This window comes from Sinocyclocheilus grahami, unplaced genomic scaffold, assembly GCF_001515645.1.
Source record: "Sinocyclocheilus grahami isolate Dianchi unplaced genomic scaffold, SAMN03320097.WGS_v1.1 scaffold858.1, whole genome shotgun sequence".
In the NCBI taxonomy this organism is placed as follows: domain Eukaryota; kingdom Metazoa; phylum Chordata; class Actinopteri; order Cypriniformes; family Cyprinidae; genus Sinocyclocheilus; species Sinocyclocheilus grahami.
In genome coordinates, this window is record NW_015506037.1 from 201,425 (window position 1) to 218,483 (window position 17,059).

At 35.0% G+C, this 17,059-nt stretch overlaps 2 protein-coding genes across 2 annotated transcripts; one reads left to right on the forward strand and one right to left on the reverse strand.

Annotated features, from left to right (window-relative positions):
• The first annotated feature begins 2,520 nt into the window (after positions 1 to 2,520).
• On the forward strand, positions 2,521 to 13,681 carry LOC107563149 (ATP-dependent RNA helicase DDX19A-like). Its single transcript, XM_016247942.1, has 12 exons — positions 2,521 to 2,692; positions 3,203 to 3,257; positions 3,783 to 3,815; positions 4,079 to 4,214; positions 5,051 to 5,143; positions 5,445 to 5,547; positions 7,611 to 7,725; positions 7,808 to 7,985; positions 10,786 to 11,023; positions 11,104 to 11,266; positions 11,429 to 11,620; positions 12,659 to 13,681. Exons 1-12 carry the CDS (start codon positions 2,636 to 2,638, stop codon positions 12,718 to 12,720), a joined length of 1,425 nt encoding a protein of 474 aa, XP_016103428.1. The 5' UTR covers positions 2,521 to 2,635; the 3' UTR covers positions 12,721 to 13,681.
• Positions 13,682 to 15,036: 1,355 nt separating this feature from the next.
• On the reverse strand, positions 15,037 to 15,696 carry LOC107563148 (UBX domain-containing protein 10-like). The gene is given in 1 exon segment (XM_016247941.1): positions 15,037 to 15,696. A coding segment is annotated over 1 exon segment (660 nt).
• Positions 15,697 to 17,059: the final 1,363 nt, after the last annotated feature.

The following is a 17,059-nucleotide window of genomic DNA, read 5'->3' on the forward strand; positions in this document are numbered from 1 at the left end:
CAGAGCTTGAGAGGTGAAGAGGTGAGGAGAAGAATAACAGATCATTGCCAAATGCTGATGAGCAAAGCTTGTTGCATCAAACAAAAAAAGATGTGAGGCTGTAAAGGTGCTTCAGCTTAAAGGGTTAGTTCACCCAAAAATTAAAATTCTGTAATTACTCACCCTCATGTCGTTTCAAACCCGTAAGACCTTCGTTCATCTTCCGAACACAAATTAAGATATTTTTGATGGAATCTGAGAGCTGTCTGACCCTCCCATAGACAGCAACGCAACTGAAATGTTCCCAAGTCCAGAAACGTAGCAAGGAGATCTGTATAATAATCCATGTGACATCCGTGGTTCATCCGCAATTATACGAAGCTACGAGAATCCTACGTCACGCAGATACGCTGTTTCTTTTCAGATCAAATCACAACAACGTAGGAAACAGATCCGGCGTGACGCAGCTGACACAGAACAGCATACGTTGTTTACGCCCAGCTGATACTCTCCAAAATGGCACCAGGGTGATGCGGAGGAGACAAATTGTTGAATAAATTCGTGGGGGTTTTTTTCTTTTGCGCACAATAAGTATTCTCGTAGCTTCGTATAATTGCGGATGAACCACTGATGTCACATGGATTATTTTACAGATCTCCTTGCTACGTTTCTGGACTTGGTCTGTCTATGCAGGGTCAGACAAGCTCTCAGATTCCATCAAAAATATCTTAATTTGTGTTCCGAAGATGAGCGAAGGTCTTACGGGTTTGAAACAACATGAGGGTGAGTAATTAATGACAGAATTTTCATTTTTGGGTGAACTAACCCTTTAATATTTAGCTGTGTATTTAGTATGAATACTTATGCAATGTTCTTATTTCAGTTTATTTTATTTTTAATTAATTTACGAAGTTGTGACAATTCTGTTTTTGCTTTGTCAATATGGTGTATGTAGTATACACTGATGTGGGGAAAAAACTAATTTAAAGCAGCTTAACATAAGGCAGCAACATAACAAAACATGACAAAAATTAAGGGGTATGAATACTTTCGCAAGGCACTGTATGTGACCCTGGACCACAAAACCAGTCATAAGTAGCACGGATATATTTGTAGCAATAGCCAAAAATACATTGTATGGGTCAAAATTATAAAAAGAAAAAATGTATGCCAAAAATCATTAGGATATTAAATAAAGATCATGTTCCATGAAGATATTTTGTAAATTTCTTACCGTAAATATATCAAAACTTAATTTTTGATTAGTAATATGCATTGCTAAGAACATTTGAACTTCATTTCACCCTCAGATTCCAGATTTTCAAATAGTTGTATCTCAGCCAAATATTGTCTAGTCCTAACAAACCATACATTAATGGAAGGCTTATTTATTCAGCTTTCAGATTATGTATAAATCTCATTTTAAAATAATTGAGCGTTATGACTAGTTTTGTGTGTCCAGGGTCACATAAATTGGATAAACTTGGTGGTGAAATCATGCTTTTTTCAGTTGCCAATGTTAGCAAAAGTAAAGTCTTTTCTCTCCTTCAAAAATTTTGAAAAAGTAATCCATGCCTTTATATCATCCAGGCTGGATTACTGTAATTCTCTATATGTCAGCCAATCAGCTTTGTCCCGATTACAGTTAGTTCAAAATGCAACAGCCAGACTGCTTACGGGTACTCGAAAACGGGACCACATCACTCCAATTTTACGCTCTCTGCACTGGTTACCAGTGCACCACATAATTGATTTAAAAATTGTACTCATAGTGTACAAATCTCTGAATGGTATGGCTCCATCGTATCTTTCTGACCTATTGATTGAACATGTTCCCACCAGATCACTTCGGTCTTCCAACCAGAGACTGTTGGTTATCCCTAGGTCGAAGTATAAGTGCAGAGGTGACCGTGCATTCTCTGTAGTTGCCCCCAGACTCTGGAATGAATTACCTATCACAATCAGACTTGCCCCCTCTGTATCTGCTTTTAAATCTATCTTAAAAACGTATTTGTTTGATAAGGCTTATAATCTAAATTAACATTCTCCTGCCTTACATTTTTTATTATTTTATTATGTTTTTATTATACTTTGCGTATTTCTAAGTAAATGTGTTTTTGATTTTATTTTTTTGTAAAGCACATTGGACAACCATGGGTTGCAATTAATGGTGCTATATAAATAAATATTGCCATTGCCATTGCCATAAGTTATATAAAAATATGATGAAACTGGAATTTTTATTTGGTGCACAGAATTCACAAATAATAAATAAAATAATACGTTTATTTCTTTATATCAAATGCTTAAAAATGAGAAAATGTGGTTGGTTTACCTGAGACGCCAACAATAAAGCTGCTAGTTTAAGTGAAATTCAGTCAATATAGACAAAAAATTAGACAAATGTCGATATTATATATATTATAAAAATATACTAACTTACTGTAGCATTTAATTGGTTTGAACTAAAGCCCAGATACTTACACATGAAATTGCTTGCAATGAATAATAAACTAGAACCAAAGTCCTGGAACTGAGTGTCCTGTGCTAACTTCCGGCCGGACAGCGTTCTGTGCGCGCGCAAGCCGAGCGAAGAGAAGCCCATCTGAAGACTTATCGAGACCGTTTAATAGTTCACATATCTTCGACTGAAGCGATGGCAACCGACTCGTGGGCTCTAGCTGTGGACGAACAAGAGTCTACAACCAAGACTGTGAGTGCAGAAATGCGGTTTAATTGTGTTGTAAAGGATTAGCGCACTAGCTGCGGTGAGTCAGGCGCTTGGCTGCGTCTCAAATCTTAGTGAGCTGCCTACCTAGACAGCATTTCTGCATGGCACAGGCGTGTTTGAAACGTCCAAACAAGGTTTTGGCCATCAAAATGCTTTTTATTTAAGTTTTGAGACACGGCCTGTATGAGATTTTAAATCTAGCGGCCACAGTTTAACTTTGAACAAGTAATGTTAACTAAGTTAGTCTATATAAACTCTTAACGTGCGTAATTTTTGTTTGAAAGCTAGTGAGTGTGTGTATAATTTCCAGTAAGTGACTTGTATGACTACGTTAGCAGCAAACATCTGCTTCATTTAAATCATCGACTTATGTTTAATCAGTTTAAGACGTTATTGACTCTTACGCTTAATTTGTGAATGTTCATTATATCATATTGACTCTATGCAGTGCATCTAAGTGTATTAAAACTAAATTCTGTTGTTTGAAAACAGATTGGGAACTTGCGGATTATGGAAGCGGGAGATGCAAATTCACGTCAGATTGATGGTAGTCATGTTTTGCATTATTATATTGCATTAAAGCAATAGCTCACTCAGAATTTAGTGTTTATGTTGTTCCAAACTTGTATGACTTCTGTGGAACACAAAAGGAGAAACTTTGAAAAATGTAGATTACTTTTTTTGTCCATACAGTTACAGTAAATGGGAACTGGAGCTTTCAATCTTCAAAAATAATGCAAAAGTACTATAAAGATTCATTATATGTGTGCACTATGTTCCGAGTCCTTTCAAGTCATGCAATATTTTTGTGAGGATCAGACCAGAATCATGTCATAATAATAACCTTGCCATTATCTGGTTCTTGATGGAAGAAACAACCAGTCCTTTTCTCAAAATCTCCCTTTTTTGTTCATCTAATGAACAAAGTCGTACACGTTTGAAATGACATGAAAGTCAATAAATGACCGTTTTTGTGTGTGCGCTATTATTTTAACTACCATTTGTTTTTACAAAACATAACTGTTAACAATAATTGCATGAATTCATCTATTTTTTCTCTCCTGTGTTGTAGATGATGGCGACAAATCCGACGAAGAGGAAAAAGGTTCATTTTTAAATTGCAGTCTGGATTTACAGTCAACATAGAACCAAAACAGAGTCAATTTATTTGCTTAATGCAATTTTTTTGAGTTTAGCGTAACAGATTTTTGTGAGTGATTCTGATTCTAAAGCTGCTGTAAGTACTTAAGTAATTTAAAAAGTGTGTGGTTGCATCTTAAGTTACTTATTCAAATGACACCTAAACTTTATGGATTAACTGTAAAAGACCATCATAGTAGCCTGTTTCTTTCCTAATCTACTATTTAGAGGACAGAGCCACACAGTCTCTCTTAAACAAGCTGATCAGAAGCAATGTGGTCAACAACACAAACCAAGTGGAGGTTCTTCAGAGGGACCCAAACTCACCACTTTATTCAGTCAAGACCTTCGAAGAGCTGAGACTGTGAGTGCTTTAAAACAGTGATATCTGAGGAAAAGAATCTGTGAATTTACACAACCATTCAGAGGTTTGAGGGCAATTTTTCACAAAAATTTTAAGCAGCACATCTATTTTCAACATTGATAATAATAAATGTTTGTTGAGTAACAAATTATTAGAATGCAGCAACATATTAGAATGATTTCTGAAGGATCATGTGACACTGAAGACTGGAGTAATGATGCTGAAAATCCATCTTTGTATCACAGGAATAAATTAAATTTTAAAATATATTCAAATAGAAAACATTTATTTTAAATTGTAATAATAATTTGCAGTTTTATGTGTCGACCCCAAACTTTTGAACGGTATTTTATATTCCTAGCATTCAGAACAATTACTGCTAACTATGTTGAATTAATGAATGATGCATTTATATAGCGCTTTATTGTGTATTGCTGTACACCCAAAGCGCTTTACAGTCATGTTTATTTTAAATTGTAATAATAATTTGCAGTTTTATTTGTATCTTGTGTCGACCCCAAACTTTTGAACGGTATTTTATATTCCTAGCATTCAGAACAATTACTGCTAACTATGTTGAATTAATGAATGATGCATTTATATAGCGCTTTATTGTGTATTGCTGTACACCCAAAGCGCTTTACAGTCATGTGGTGGTGGTGGTGGTGGTGGTGGGGGGGGGTCTCTCCTCAACCACCACCAGTGTGCAGCATCCACCTGGTCAATATTTGGGAGAAATAAATACGAAAAAGACCATGCACTATATATGGAAGCTTTGACACCTCTCAGACAGCTTGCATATGTCAATTTTATTCATTTTAATTTGTGTAACTCAGGAAACCACAGTTGCTCAAAGGCGTCTATGAAATGGGCTTTAACAGGCCTTCTAAAATCCAAGAGAATGCCCTTCCCATGATGCTCGCCGAACCGTAAGTCATTTTTTGTCGATATTTTGTCAATTTTATTTTCATTTAATAAAGAGGTCATATTGAGGATTAGGAGCAAAAAGTGAATTTCACGATAGCCCTATATAGGCTCAAAACCCTTGATATATGCAACTGGAATTATTATTATGGTTTTATTTATTTATTTGACTAAAAGCACACAGATTGAATATTTGATGAACAAAATTGGACTATCAAAAAGTTTATGTGAAATATCAGGGTATACACGTGAATTGAGTTTTAATACACTCATATGTTTCCCTGACTCTGTTTCCTTCACTCCCAGACCTCAGAATCTGATCGCTCAGTCTCAGTCTGGCACTGGTAAAACAGCTGCCTTCGTGCTGGCCATGCTCAGTCATGTGGACCCAAGCTTAAAATGGCCTCAGGTGAGTTCGAAAACTGAGCAGGGGTGGACTTACCCATTAGGCAAAGGTAGCCGACCGCCATGGGGGCCCCCTAAAATGCTTTTCATATAGGAGATGCGCATTAAGAGCTGACACGTGAACGGTTGCTGTTTACGGTGTTATTACCAGGACAAGCGTCCGAATTGAACGTGGTTTTTGTGTGTCCTGCTTGAAGGAGATGAAAATATTATGCATCTGAAGTAGGGCTGGACGATATGGCCAAAATTGATATCACAATATATTTCTTCATTTCGGTCGATACGATATAATTCCGATATCGATATGAACACTGTTTATCTGAAATATAAATATTTTGTAACATTATAAATGCCTTTATCATCACTTTTGATCCATTTTAAACATCCTTGCTAAATAAAAGTATTAATTTCTATCATTTCTTTCCCAAAAAAATAATAAGCCATAAAAAAGGGTATGAAAAGTTGCTGGAGACGGGCTTATTTAAAATGAAAACTCATTCTCTGCGAGCAGGAGGCGCTTTTAGAGTAATAAAACTAGGAAATGTGTTTAAAAATCATATCACCGTTATTGAAAAAAATTATATCGCGATACATATTGATATTGAATTATTGTCCAGCCCTAATCTGAAGCTGTAATTAAATATTGAGAAACAGAGTGTATTATATGTTTATAATTGTTTTAAATGCTGCTTACTCATTTATGAGAAGGAATCAAGTAAAGGACACATACACAGTTACTTTTTTTGGTTGATATAATCCTTAGGTGTGTAAATGTATTATTGCCTTTTCATTATTTTTTCAGTTTTATTTACATTTGTAGTTAAAATAACTAAAAATAAATGTATTTTAAAGTTTAGAATTAGAGAGCCTTTGCACACAGGCTTACACTGGTAACTCATCAGTGGACTTTCCTCGTCACACTTTTTCTGACGTTCCAAAAGCGCCTCCTACTGGCAGAGAATGAATGTTCTTTTTCAATAATCCAGTCTGTAGTTTTTGTTCAATGCAAAAATCCACCCACATAACCCTGTTTTAAATTAATATAATCATTTATACTTCTGACTCACCCCTGGTTTAAACGCTCAGTTGTGAGGTTTATCATTTTATAATTTATTTTGTTTTTGTGAAAATCTGTATCACTCAACTGTAAATCAGTTGCTATTTCGTGGTCTACAACATGAAAGAAAGCCATTATAACATGTACATGAAAAATGTAGAACACATTGGACACAACTGAGACACCATTGTGCAGCAGCAAGCATCACAACAAAAAAGAAACCTCAAGGTTGATCTAGGAAAATGTGTGCAAATGTATAGGGCCTCATTCCTATATTTTGCCTGGGGCCCCCAATTCACTAAATCCGCCCCTGAAACTGAGATTCACTGTAATGTTCCCTTTCATTCTGGCTTAAGGCAAGACGCTGCAGGTAAAACCTTAGTTTGTTTTTTCAGACACTGGTCAATTTTGAGATTTTAGGTTAATTACATTATGAAACATTTGCATATTTAAACAGAACATTTCAGAATTGAAGCAGTAAAGAACTGCCTTAATGTATTGTATTGTAATCAACTGGGGATCGTATAACCATATCTGTTAGTTTAATATCTATTAGTTCACAATTCTGACTTTTTTTTCTCAGAATAGAGTTCATATCTCAGAATCTTTATTTCTCAGAATTGTGAGGAAAAAAGTTCAAATTATAAGATAAAGAGTCACAGTTACCTTTGTTATTCCATGGCGGAATTACAAGATGTAAACTCAGAATTTAGAGGGAAAAATGGAATTGTGAGGAAAAAAGTCAGAATTCTGAGTTTATATATCACAATTCTGAACTGCAAAAAAGGCTGAATTAGCTGCAATTAATTTAATTCTTTATTCTGTGGCTTCCATAGATAGTTCATCATTTTTGTTAAAAAAACAAAACAAAACATTCTTCTGCCATTTACTCAGCCTCGTGTCTTTCTAAATTTAATCATTAAAGTCACAAGGGTGAGTTTTCATTTCAGTGTGAACTATAATGTAAATGTCGTTAATACTTTGGTGTCCAATCTGTGTCTGTCCTGCAGTGTTTGTGCATTTCTCCCACATATGAGCTCGCTCTGCAGACGGGCAAAGTCATCGAGCAGATGGGCAAGTTTTATCCAGAAGTCAAACTGGCATATGCTGTTCGAGGACATAAAAGTAAGTGGTTAAATGAAGCCTCAGAATCTTGCGATGTGTAAAGCAGATTTAAATTCGTGATGGCTGCTGTGCCCTCTGCCAGTGGAGCGTGGCATAAAGATCAAGGAACAGATCGTCATCGGCACACCTGGGACGGTTCTGGACTGGTGCATTAAGCTGAAGCTCATCGACCCCAAAAAGATCAAAGTGTTTGTTCTGGACGAGGCCGATGTGATGATCGCCACACAGGGACACCAGGACCAGAGCATCCGCATTCAGAGGTGAACTTAGCCTAGTGTTTGAAGAACATGCAAGCAAATACACAAAGACAGGCTGCTGATTATATGATCTGTTATGATTTTGATCTATAATGAACATTTTTTTTGTATCTGGATCTTATACACAATTTATTATTATTAAAAACATAAAAAATACATTTCATACATACTGCGATTTGAAAACGCCAATTTTATTTTGTGGACCTACCTTGTGGATATATAATTTTTTTTAAATTTAAGAAATAATTGTTGAAAAAATAATTAGTTTTTCACTTTTATTATTAAGTAAAAAAATAAGTAGTGGGGCAGTATTCTTTAATAGTACTGTTGATATTTTAAAAATAAATAAATAAAAACTTTTGGCCATTTTGTTGCGAGATCAGAATGCAGAGGGGGAAAACTCTTAACTGTGAGATATAAAGTCAGAATTGCGAGAAAAAAGATAGAATTCTAAGTTTGTCTTGCAATTATTTTTCATAATTGCAAGTTTATACAGTATCTTCTGAGTTTGTATCTCACATTTATGAATTATGAGAAGAAAAAGTCTGAATTGTAAGAGAAAAAGTGGCAATTGTTTAAAAAAAAAATTACTCCTTGGCAGAAATGTACAGTGACATGAATACTGATGAACGTGTATGATTTTCAGATTTAAATAAAAACATTTTTGTTCTAATACTAACATTTTTGAAAAATACAAGTTTTTTTTTTCAAGAAAAGTCATGATTAAATTATTTTATATATATATATATATATATTAGGGTTGTGCATCTCATGACTCAGGCTGATACGATACGCATCTCGATGCATAGCCAACGATACGATACATTAAAGATACATATGAAGCAGCTACCGATGCGATACGATTCACCCTTATTACGATGCATTATTACGATCTGATTTTGATTCTATTCAATTCAACACAATGCGACTAGATCAAGCTTAGTCACTGTGGCAACTTATGCTGGGAAACTAACCTGGTCTAAAGCAGGCTAACTGTCAGGCTAAGTTAAGCTCCTCTACTGACCAACAGGAACAATGATATTACCACTGTCTCCCATACTATTATGGATTAACTGACTTATTTTTTTTTGTGTGTTTTTTTTTTTATTTTTTTTTATACAGTTTCTAGTAGGGATGCACGATAAATCGCATGCGATATTTAATGCGCATCTTGTCAGAAAGCCGGTTCTGTAATCAGCGGTAAATCTCCATCACGTGCATACTTTCACATTGAGGAGCGTTAACTAAACAGCCGTTGTTCACTGACGAGCTGCGCAAATGTCTCACATACTATTATTTGACCTTTATCGTGCAGCCCTAGGTTCTAGCCATGCAGCCTTTCTCTCTGCTTTTATTACAGCTGTACCTTTTATAGTTTGCAGAACATTAGAACATTACAATCTAAAATTGCTCTTTAAAGCATTTAAATAACTAAATTAAAAGTTAAAATCACTGAATTAAAAATGAAAATAAAGAGAGAAAATGGCTACATTTTAACTGCTATAAGAAACAAACTCATTTGAGCTTATAGTAATTAGTACTGTATCCTACTAGCTTACATTTGATTTACCTATTACAATAGTCCACTTACAGTTACTGCTATCATAAAAATACACTTTATATGTACGTTTAAAATTGTATTGAATGAATTTTAAACTATTTAATGTCCAAAAACAATTTTAGCACAATTTATATTTTACTCTTATTATTAATATATATATATATATATATATATATATAATTATTGCGCTCCTATTCGATTGCGCTCTGTGTAGCGTGCATGCATGTAGCAGCGCTCGTTGCTCTCCTGACAGCAAAATGGATATATTTGCATGACTTTCTAACATTTACAGATGAGAAATATACCTGTGACATGTCAGTTATGCACTGAGGAAAACACAACGTCTCACATGCATTAAACAGCACAGATATATTCGCTGTTTGTCATGGTGGATCGATTTGATCCATGATCGACATTAAGGTCTGCTTAAGAATAAGCGTCCACAAATTAGTTAGATTGTGTGAATTAAATTAGTCTTTAATGGAACCGCTTTAGCCCCGATTGATTTGTTAGGTTATTTCAAGCCAGGATTTGGACTTTAATCCCAGGTTTTCCTTGGGTCTCCATGGTGTTGTGATGCGTCATATTCCCGCCACAGCAACGGTAATGAGAGAGCGTGCTTAAGAAACAGTTTAGAGAGGAGAAAATAATCTACATATAAAATATTGGTCACAGATTATTGGTCTAAATAATAAAAGTATAGCGCATCCACTAGTAATTATATATAAATGAATCGGTTTTTGCTGATGCAAATATGTTAGAAACGATGCATCGCGATATAAATGCCAACTTGTAGCCAATGCACACTTTTTAAACCGATGCATCGCATCGGTAACTTTTTATTCCGATGCACCGAGCAAATCGGGGAATCTTCCCATCCCTAATATATATATTTGTATAGGCTTCTGTGTTTTCAAGGTGTAAAGAAAATATTTTTCTTTTGTACACAACTGGATATTTTTTGTAATTAAATGGAATTTAAATTAGAGCTTTTATTGAAAGTGGTTTAAATGTTGTTTCTTGTTTTCAATACACAAAGATTACATTAATTTATATTTTTCACAAAAATACCAACACATTATCTTTCAGAATGACGTCTGTGGCTTTTTGTGCATTGACATTTATTTTCAAATGTATTTTGAAATAGAAAAAATTAACTTTAGAAGTAACTTTACATTTAAAATGCAGCTTGCTTTAGCATGAGATTAAGTATAAATGGTTTCTATTTCCCATCACTGACAGAATGCTGCCCAAAGGCTGTCAGATGTTACTTTTCTCTGCCACCTTTGAGGACTCTGTGTGGAAGTTTGCCGAGCGGGTCGTGCCAGATCCCAACATCATCAAGCTTAAGCGAGAAGAGGAGACCCTGGACACTATCAAGCAGTACTACGTGCTCTGCAACAGCAAGGAGGACAAGTTCAACGCACTCTGTAACATCTACGGAGCTATCACTATCGCACAAGCTATGATCTTCTGTCATGTGAGTCTGTTTGCCTCTGGTTGATATTAGTAAGTTTGTGTTTCTTTCATTTAATCATCCCATATTGTCATTTTTTTCAGACTCGTAAAACAGCCAACTGGCTCGCCGGCCAGCTGTCTAAAGAAGGCCACCAGGTGGCGCTGCTCAGTGGGGAAATGGCAGTCGAGCAGAGAGCTGCAGTTATTGAACGTTTCAGAGACGGCAAGGAGAAAGTTCTCATCACTACTAATGTCTGTGCAAGAGGCAAGAACACCAGTACATCTAATAAGATGCAAAGCTGTATTTCTAAAGCCTTGAGAGAATAAAGAGTTTCTATTTTAACGAAACCAAAAGTTGAAGTATTTATTCCTTTCTCATCTGTGTGTAAATTCTGCAATCTTCAATAATCAAGTTATCCATCCTCAGGTATTGATGTTGAACAAGTGTCAGTGGTGATCAACTTTGACCTTCCTCTGGACAAAGATGGCAATCCAGACAATGAAACGTACCTCCACCGGATCGGCAGAACTGGACGTTTTGGTAAGAGAGGACTTGCTGTCAACATGGTGGACAGTCAGCGCAGCATGGAGATTCTCAAGACATATGAGAGGCATTTTAGTAAGTGTTTCCATTAGTTTATCTCAATAGTTCACCCAGTATTTATTAGATTTTTTAATGAATTATAAAAATAATCAATAATTATAAATGAAAAAAAGTTGAAAATATATCAAATTAATTATTCAGTTTTTGATAATTACAATCCAAATTTGTTATTTTATGCTTTTCATTCAAGTCCACTGGTTGTATGTCTGTATGAAAAATTGTCTATTCATCTTTCTTAATTTTATCATTATTATATTAATTATTATAGAATATTTTTATATGACAAGCTACGCAATTTCGCGTCCGGCAATGAATCGCCTGCGATTTTGAACGCGATATTGCGTAGCATGTCAGTGATCTACGGCTCTGTGTAGTAAATGCCGCTCCATCTGAAAGCACGTGCTGGAGATTTACTACTAATCACAGAACTGGCTTTACTGATGAGATGCGTATGAAAATCGCATTCGATTATTTGCACAGCCCTAATATATATATATATATATATGCTTAAAATAATATTTTAAAATGTAATTATAAGCAATGAGATAAATGTAGTATTATTAATATATATTAATTAATATGCAAATAAATGTAATAAGTTGTAATTAAATGTGTGTGTGTGTGTGTATGTATATATATATATATATATGTAGTGTGTGTGTATAATATAAATAATAAATTAATAATTCATAAACAAAAATACATTAATAATTACATATAAAAAATAATTATATATGCATTTGTTTATATGCAGATTATTATTTTATTATTATTATTATTATTATTATTATTATTATTATTGGTAACTCTGTTTGTAGATTTTGACACAAGGGGGAACTAAACCTTCTGTTAGTCAACCAAGCCAATGGTTATTGACTTTCACAATTATATATATACATAAAATAATTATAAAAATATTCTACAATAATTTATAAGGAATATTAATGTATATAAATTACAAAAATAATGAATAATTATGAAATTAACTTTTTTATTTGAATTGTTTTTATTTTATTTAAATGTATTAATTTACTCACTTGTTTTATCCAACAGATAAGAAAATTGCAAGGCTGGACACACATGATCTCGATGAAATTGAAAAAATCGCCAACTGAAGTGATGAAGAGCGAAATGCACTCTACATTATTTTCATAAAAATCAGTTCTGCTGTTACCTCATCAGAGTTGATGCTTGAATAATCTGCATTACAAAGACAAATGTTTACATAAATTATCGACTCATATTTAGGAGAATATGGTTTAACTCAAGTTTAATGCCAAATAGTTTTGATTCTCCGCTTATAGCTGTTACAGGACTTTTTGAATCGGTTTGCGTTTGACAGTGTGTTTTGATATTGAAGTGAAGTGCACTACTAATTCCTACATTTAATCTTGTTTACAGGAGACAGTTTTGCATAGGCATTTTCTTTATCTATTTGACTAATGAAGCATATCTTGCATAGGGCTGCACTGTGAAGTAAGTGGACTACTTTTTGGTCTTGCATGTGAATAGAATCATAACAGACTTAAGTATTTATTCCATCACAGTATCTAAGAAGATAAAAGTTAGGAAGATAATCTCTGATAAATATGGTTTAGGTGCCTACAGATTGGTACAAAATTATAATAAGGCGCACAAATGACAGTCTCTTAAGACCAACTCAAAACACTAACATTCCTCAAGACGAGCACTTTAGAATAAGACATTTTATAATGAGAATTATTGTGAAAATCACAATAGAGTATTGTTTTGATATGTAGCAATGCCATTGTACTTGAACTGCAAAAAGCATTTAAGCTTTTTGAAGAAGAGTTTTTGTTTTGTTCTGTTCAGAAAGACCAAATATTAGTTTGGGTTTTAGTTGAACTGAACTATTTTCTCGCATGTTCACTTTTACAAAGTATAAAGAGCTACTGAAGAGTGATATTGTTGTGTTGTAGCTATATTGTTAGGAATGGTTGCTCTACTGTTGTTTGTGAAATGCTAAATTATTTTAGCTTGTTTACATTTTTGCTGCTTACATTAATGCACCTTGTTTGACTGAAACCCATTTGCGATTACATTTAGCTGCAGCATTTCAGTTTCTTTTTTTTTATATACATTTGCTGCATTTAGGGTTTTATAGTTGTTTCCTATATATTCTTATAATAATAAAACTACGTTGGCTCGTTTCTATGTGGTGATTTTTACTTATTTGCAAGAATTAAATGCAACAACTCTTAGGATGGATTTATATTTTTTGGTTTGTTTTTTTGTCTCTCCAACTCCCTGCATCCACTGTGCAAAAGACAGCACCTTTATTATAGGCTGTAGATATTTTAACATGCATCTAACATGCAGTCTTGAATCAAGACAAAAAAAATAAGTTGCATAAAGGGAGAAAAACCTTTTTTGATTCTTTTAATTTGTGGAAATCAAAATTTGTAAGAAAACTGTCTTAATTAAAAAGAAAAATATTAAAGCAAAAACGTCTTAATGGTCCTAAACACACTTAATGATCACTTTAAGCAAAATGTAAAACCTTTTTATCTGTAATATATAATATATATTTATCTAGATATCTGTAATGTCTAATTCTTCCCATTGTTTATGACCCAAACTGGTTCTTGACAGATTAATTTTTTTAGTGATCTTAATTTGGTCAAGCAAGATTAGTTTTACCTTATAGTAGTTGTTGACTCAAAAATGAAAATTTGCTGAAAACTGACTCACCCTTAGGCCATCCAAGATGTAGATGAATGTTTCTTCATCAGAATAGATTTACAGAAATTTAGCATTTCATCACTTTCTCACGAATGGATCCTCTGCAGTGAATGGGTGCCGTCAGAATGCTCCAGTCCATCAATCAACATTTGATGTGTGAAGTGAAAAACTGTAAGAAACCAATCCATCATTAAGACATTTTAACTTAAAACTGTTGCTTCCAGCTAAAAAATTAGTCCTCTAATATTTCTTTCTTCAATAAAAAAGTTGTCTCATGAATCGGGAAAGAAATAAGCACCATTTACAGCCGAGAACACTGGAGGACGTGTTGTTATGGATTATGGACTGGTATTTTGTCCAGAAGCAGTGTGTCGATTACTGAATTATGGACTCTCGTTCTGACGGCACCCATCCACTGCAGAGGATCCATTGGTGAGAAAGTGATGTAATGCTACATTTTTCCAAATCTGTTCTGATGAAGAACATCTTGGATGGCCCTGAGGTTGAGTCAATTTTCAGCAAATTTTAATTTACAATTTTTTTTTATATATATACATATGTGGGACAAATAAAAATTTTTCAATCAAAATAATCTAATGTTTAATCATGTATTTAATCATGAGGAATTTTAATCATAATTTGAAATGTTAATCGGACACAAAATCTAAATAATCTTTGCCTTTGTATAATACCTGAGTGTCCATAAAAAGTTGAATTATATTAGTGTTTCAAGTTAAATCCATGTTGCTGTCATCTTGGGAAATGCATAAAACCGATTTGTTCAGGACGCCACACTGAGTCAAGGTCATTGTAAGGTTTGTAAAAGTCCTTCGTGGCACATCCATAGTCTCAATCATACAACTGTCAAACCTCTCCCCGAATTCAGCCTCTGCAGCCGATCGCACCGCCTGGAGCTGGTCTGCCGGCCGGAAATGGCACTTGAACCTCTGACCGCATGGAGTTCTGATAGCGAGCAGCAGGCCTGGTTCCTCTGGAGGAGTTAGAGCCGGTCTGACCTTTGTGTGGACACGTGAAGTGTGTTGACATATCCTACGGCTGCTGTCACCTTGACCGAATGTCTGGTCAGTACCTGGTTTCTTCTCTATGGAAGGGAGAACCCTGTATTTGTTGAGTGAGATGGGTCCATCGGGGGGTCTGTCGAAGATTTCAGTCAGTATATCTGTACTAGGTTGACTGCAGCGTCTCAGAATGGCTCGGGATTGAAGGCACTGGTTTAACCTGTTGTTTGCCTTGGTGGCTGGAGGTTGGGGTGAAAGTGACTAGGACTGGGAAGGTGGATCCACACTGGAAGTGAAACCCATCATGGGTCTGCTGCGTCCCTTAGATGACTTGGGCCTGCTCACATGCATCCTTCCTGAAGAAGACATTGAACTCTGTTCAGATAGATAGATAGAGAGAGAAAGAGAGCGAGAGAGAGAGAGAGAGAGAGAGAGATAAATTGAGAAAGAGAGATAGAGAGAGAGAGAGAGATAGATAGATAGAGAGAGAGATAGATAGATAGAGAGATAGAATTCGAAAAATGGGATAAAAATCTGATTGAAGCCCTGCATGCTGAGTTCTGTAAGAGTATCCTCAGAGTACAGAGGAGCACACCGAACAACGCATGCAGGGCAGAATTAGGCCAATACCCTCTGCTAATGCGCATTGAGCATAACTCACCTAAAAATGAGTGACCCCAACTCTTACCATTTTAAAGCCCTTAAAAACCACGAAGTGAACCCTGAAAAAAGTCCCCTGATTCAGACGGTCCTGAAGCTGCAAAAACAGACTAACATGACTAACAACATCCAGCATCAGGACTCTGAAATATTCATCCACAAAATTCGGCCCAACCAAATTATAAAAGCACAAAAAGAAAATTATCTAACCTATTGGACTGAAACAACAGAAAAACAAAATAAATTTGAATGTTATTTGGTCCTAAATAGAGATTACACAACTGTGGAATATCTGAGTACAGTGTTAGCTGCCCTAACTATGAACACATTAGAAACACATTTTATCCCAAATTTGAAATACTTTACCCTGATTTTAAAATGTTAAACAAGAAAACACAACTTCAATATTTATTAGGTGAAAAACAAGATTGTATCTTACTAGCAGCAAGATACATTGATGCCTGTCACAAAAAAGTCCGATTAAAAACAAAAAGACTCCAAACCTTAAAAATGTTCTTATAAAACACTGGCAATCCAGAAGTGTGCGCTGCAACCGAAAAGTTGCTAACCTGCTTTGCAAATGTATTAGGTCTTGTCCACCCTCCTCTTTCGGCAAAAATGACATGCTCTGCGGGACCCAATCTAGTTTATCCCAGAGGAAATTCACTAAAGTAGCCTGGATCTTGGCCAACAAATGAGAGGGAGGATCCATACATGCAAATTTGTGCCACAATGAAGATGCAACTAATTTATTAACTACTAATATACGCCCCCTATACGACATCTTTGGAGACAAACCTTTCCATTTTCCAAGGCAACCTTTGACTTTCTCAAAGACCCCATCCCAATTTTTTTGCACTGTTAAATCATCCCCCAGAAAAACTCCTAAATATCTTAAACCTGTTGTTCCCCAAACTAAGCCTTCTGGAAGTTCCGGTTTTCCCTCTGTCCATTTACCCAATAATAATGCTTCACTTTTCCTCCAGTTTACACTGGCAGAAGCTAAACCTTTAAAAGCTGAAAGTAATTCTAATAAAACCTGTATATCTCTTTGTTTGCTAATCAAAACGAT

What these genes read in the sequence shown, in the direction of transcription:
- LOC107563149 (XM_016247942.1), top strand. Translation starts at nt 2,636, where the DNA reads ATGGCAACCGACTCGTGGGCTCTAGCTGTGGACGAACAAGAGTCTACA. An exon ending in TGCTGTTCGAGGACATAAAA is followed by an intron (nt 7,726 to 7,807) that starts GTAAGTGGTTAA and finishes GCCCTCTGCCAG; the next exon opens with TGGAGCGTGGCATAAAGATC. An exon ending in AAGCTATGATCTTCTGTCAT is followed by an intron (nt 11,024 to 11,103) that starts GTGAGTCTGTTT and finishes CATTTTTTTCAG; the next exon opens with ACTCGTAAAACAGCCAACTG.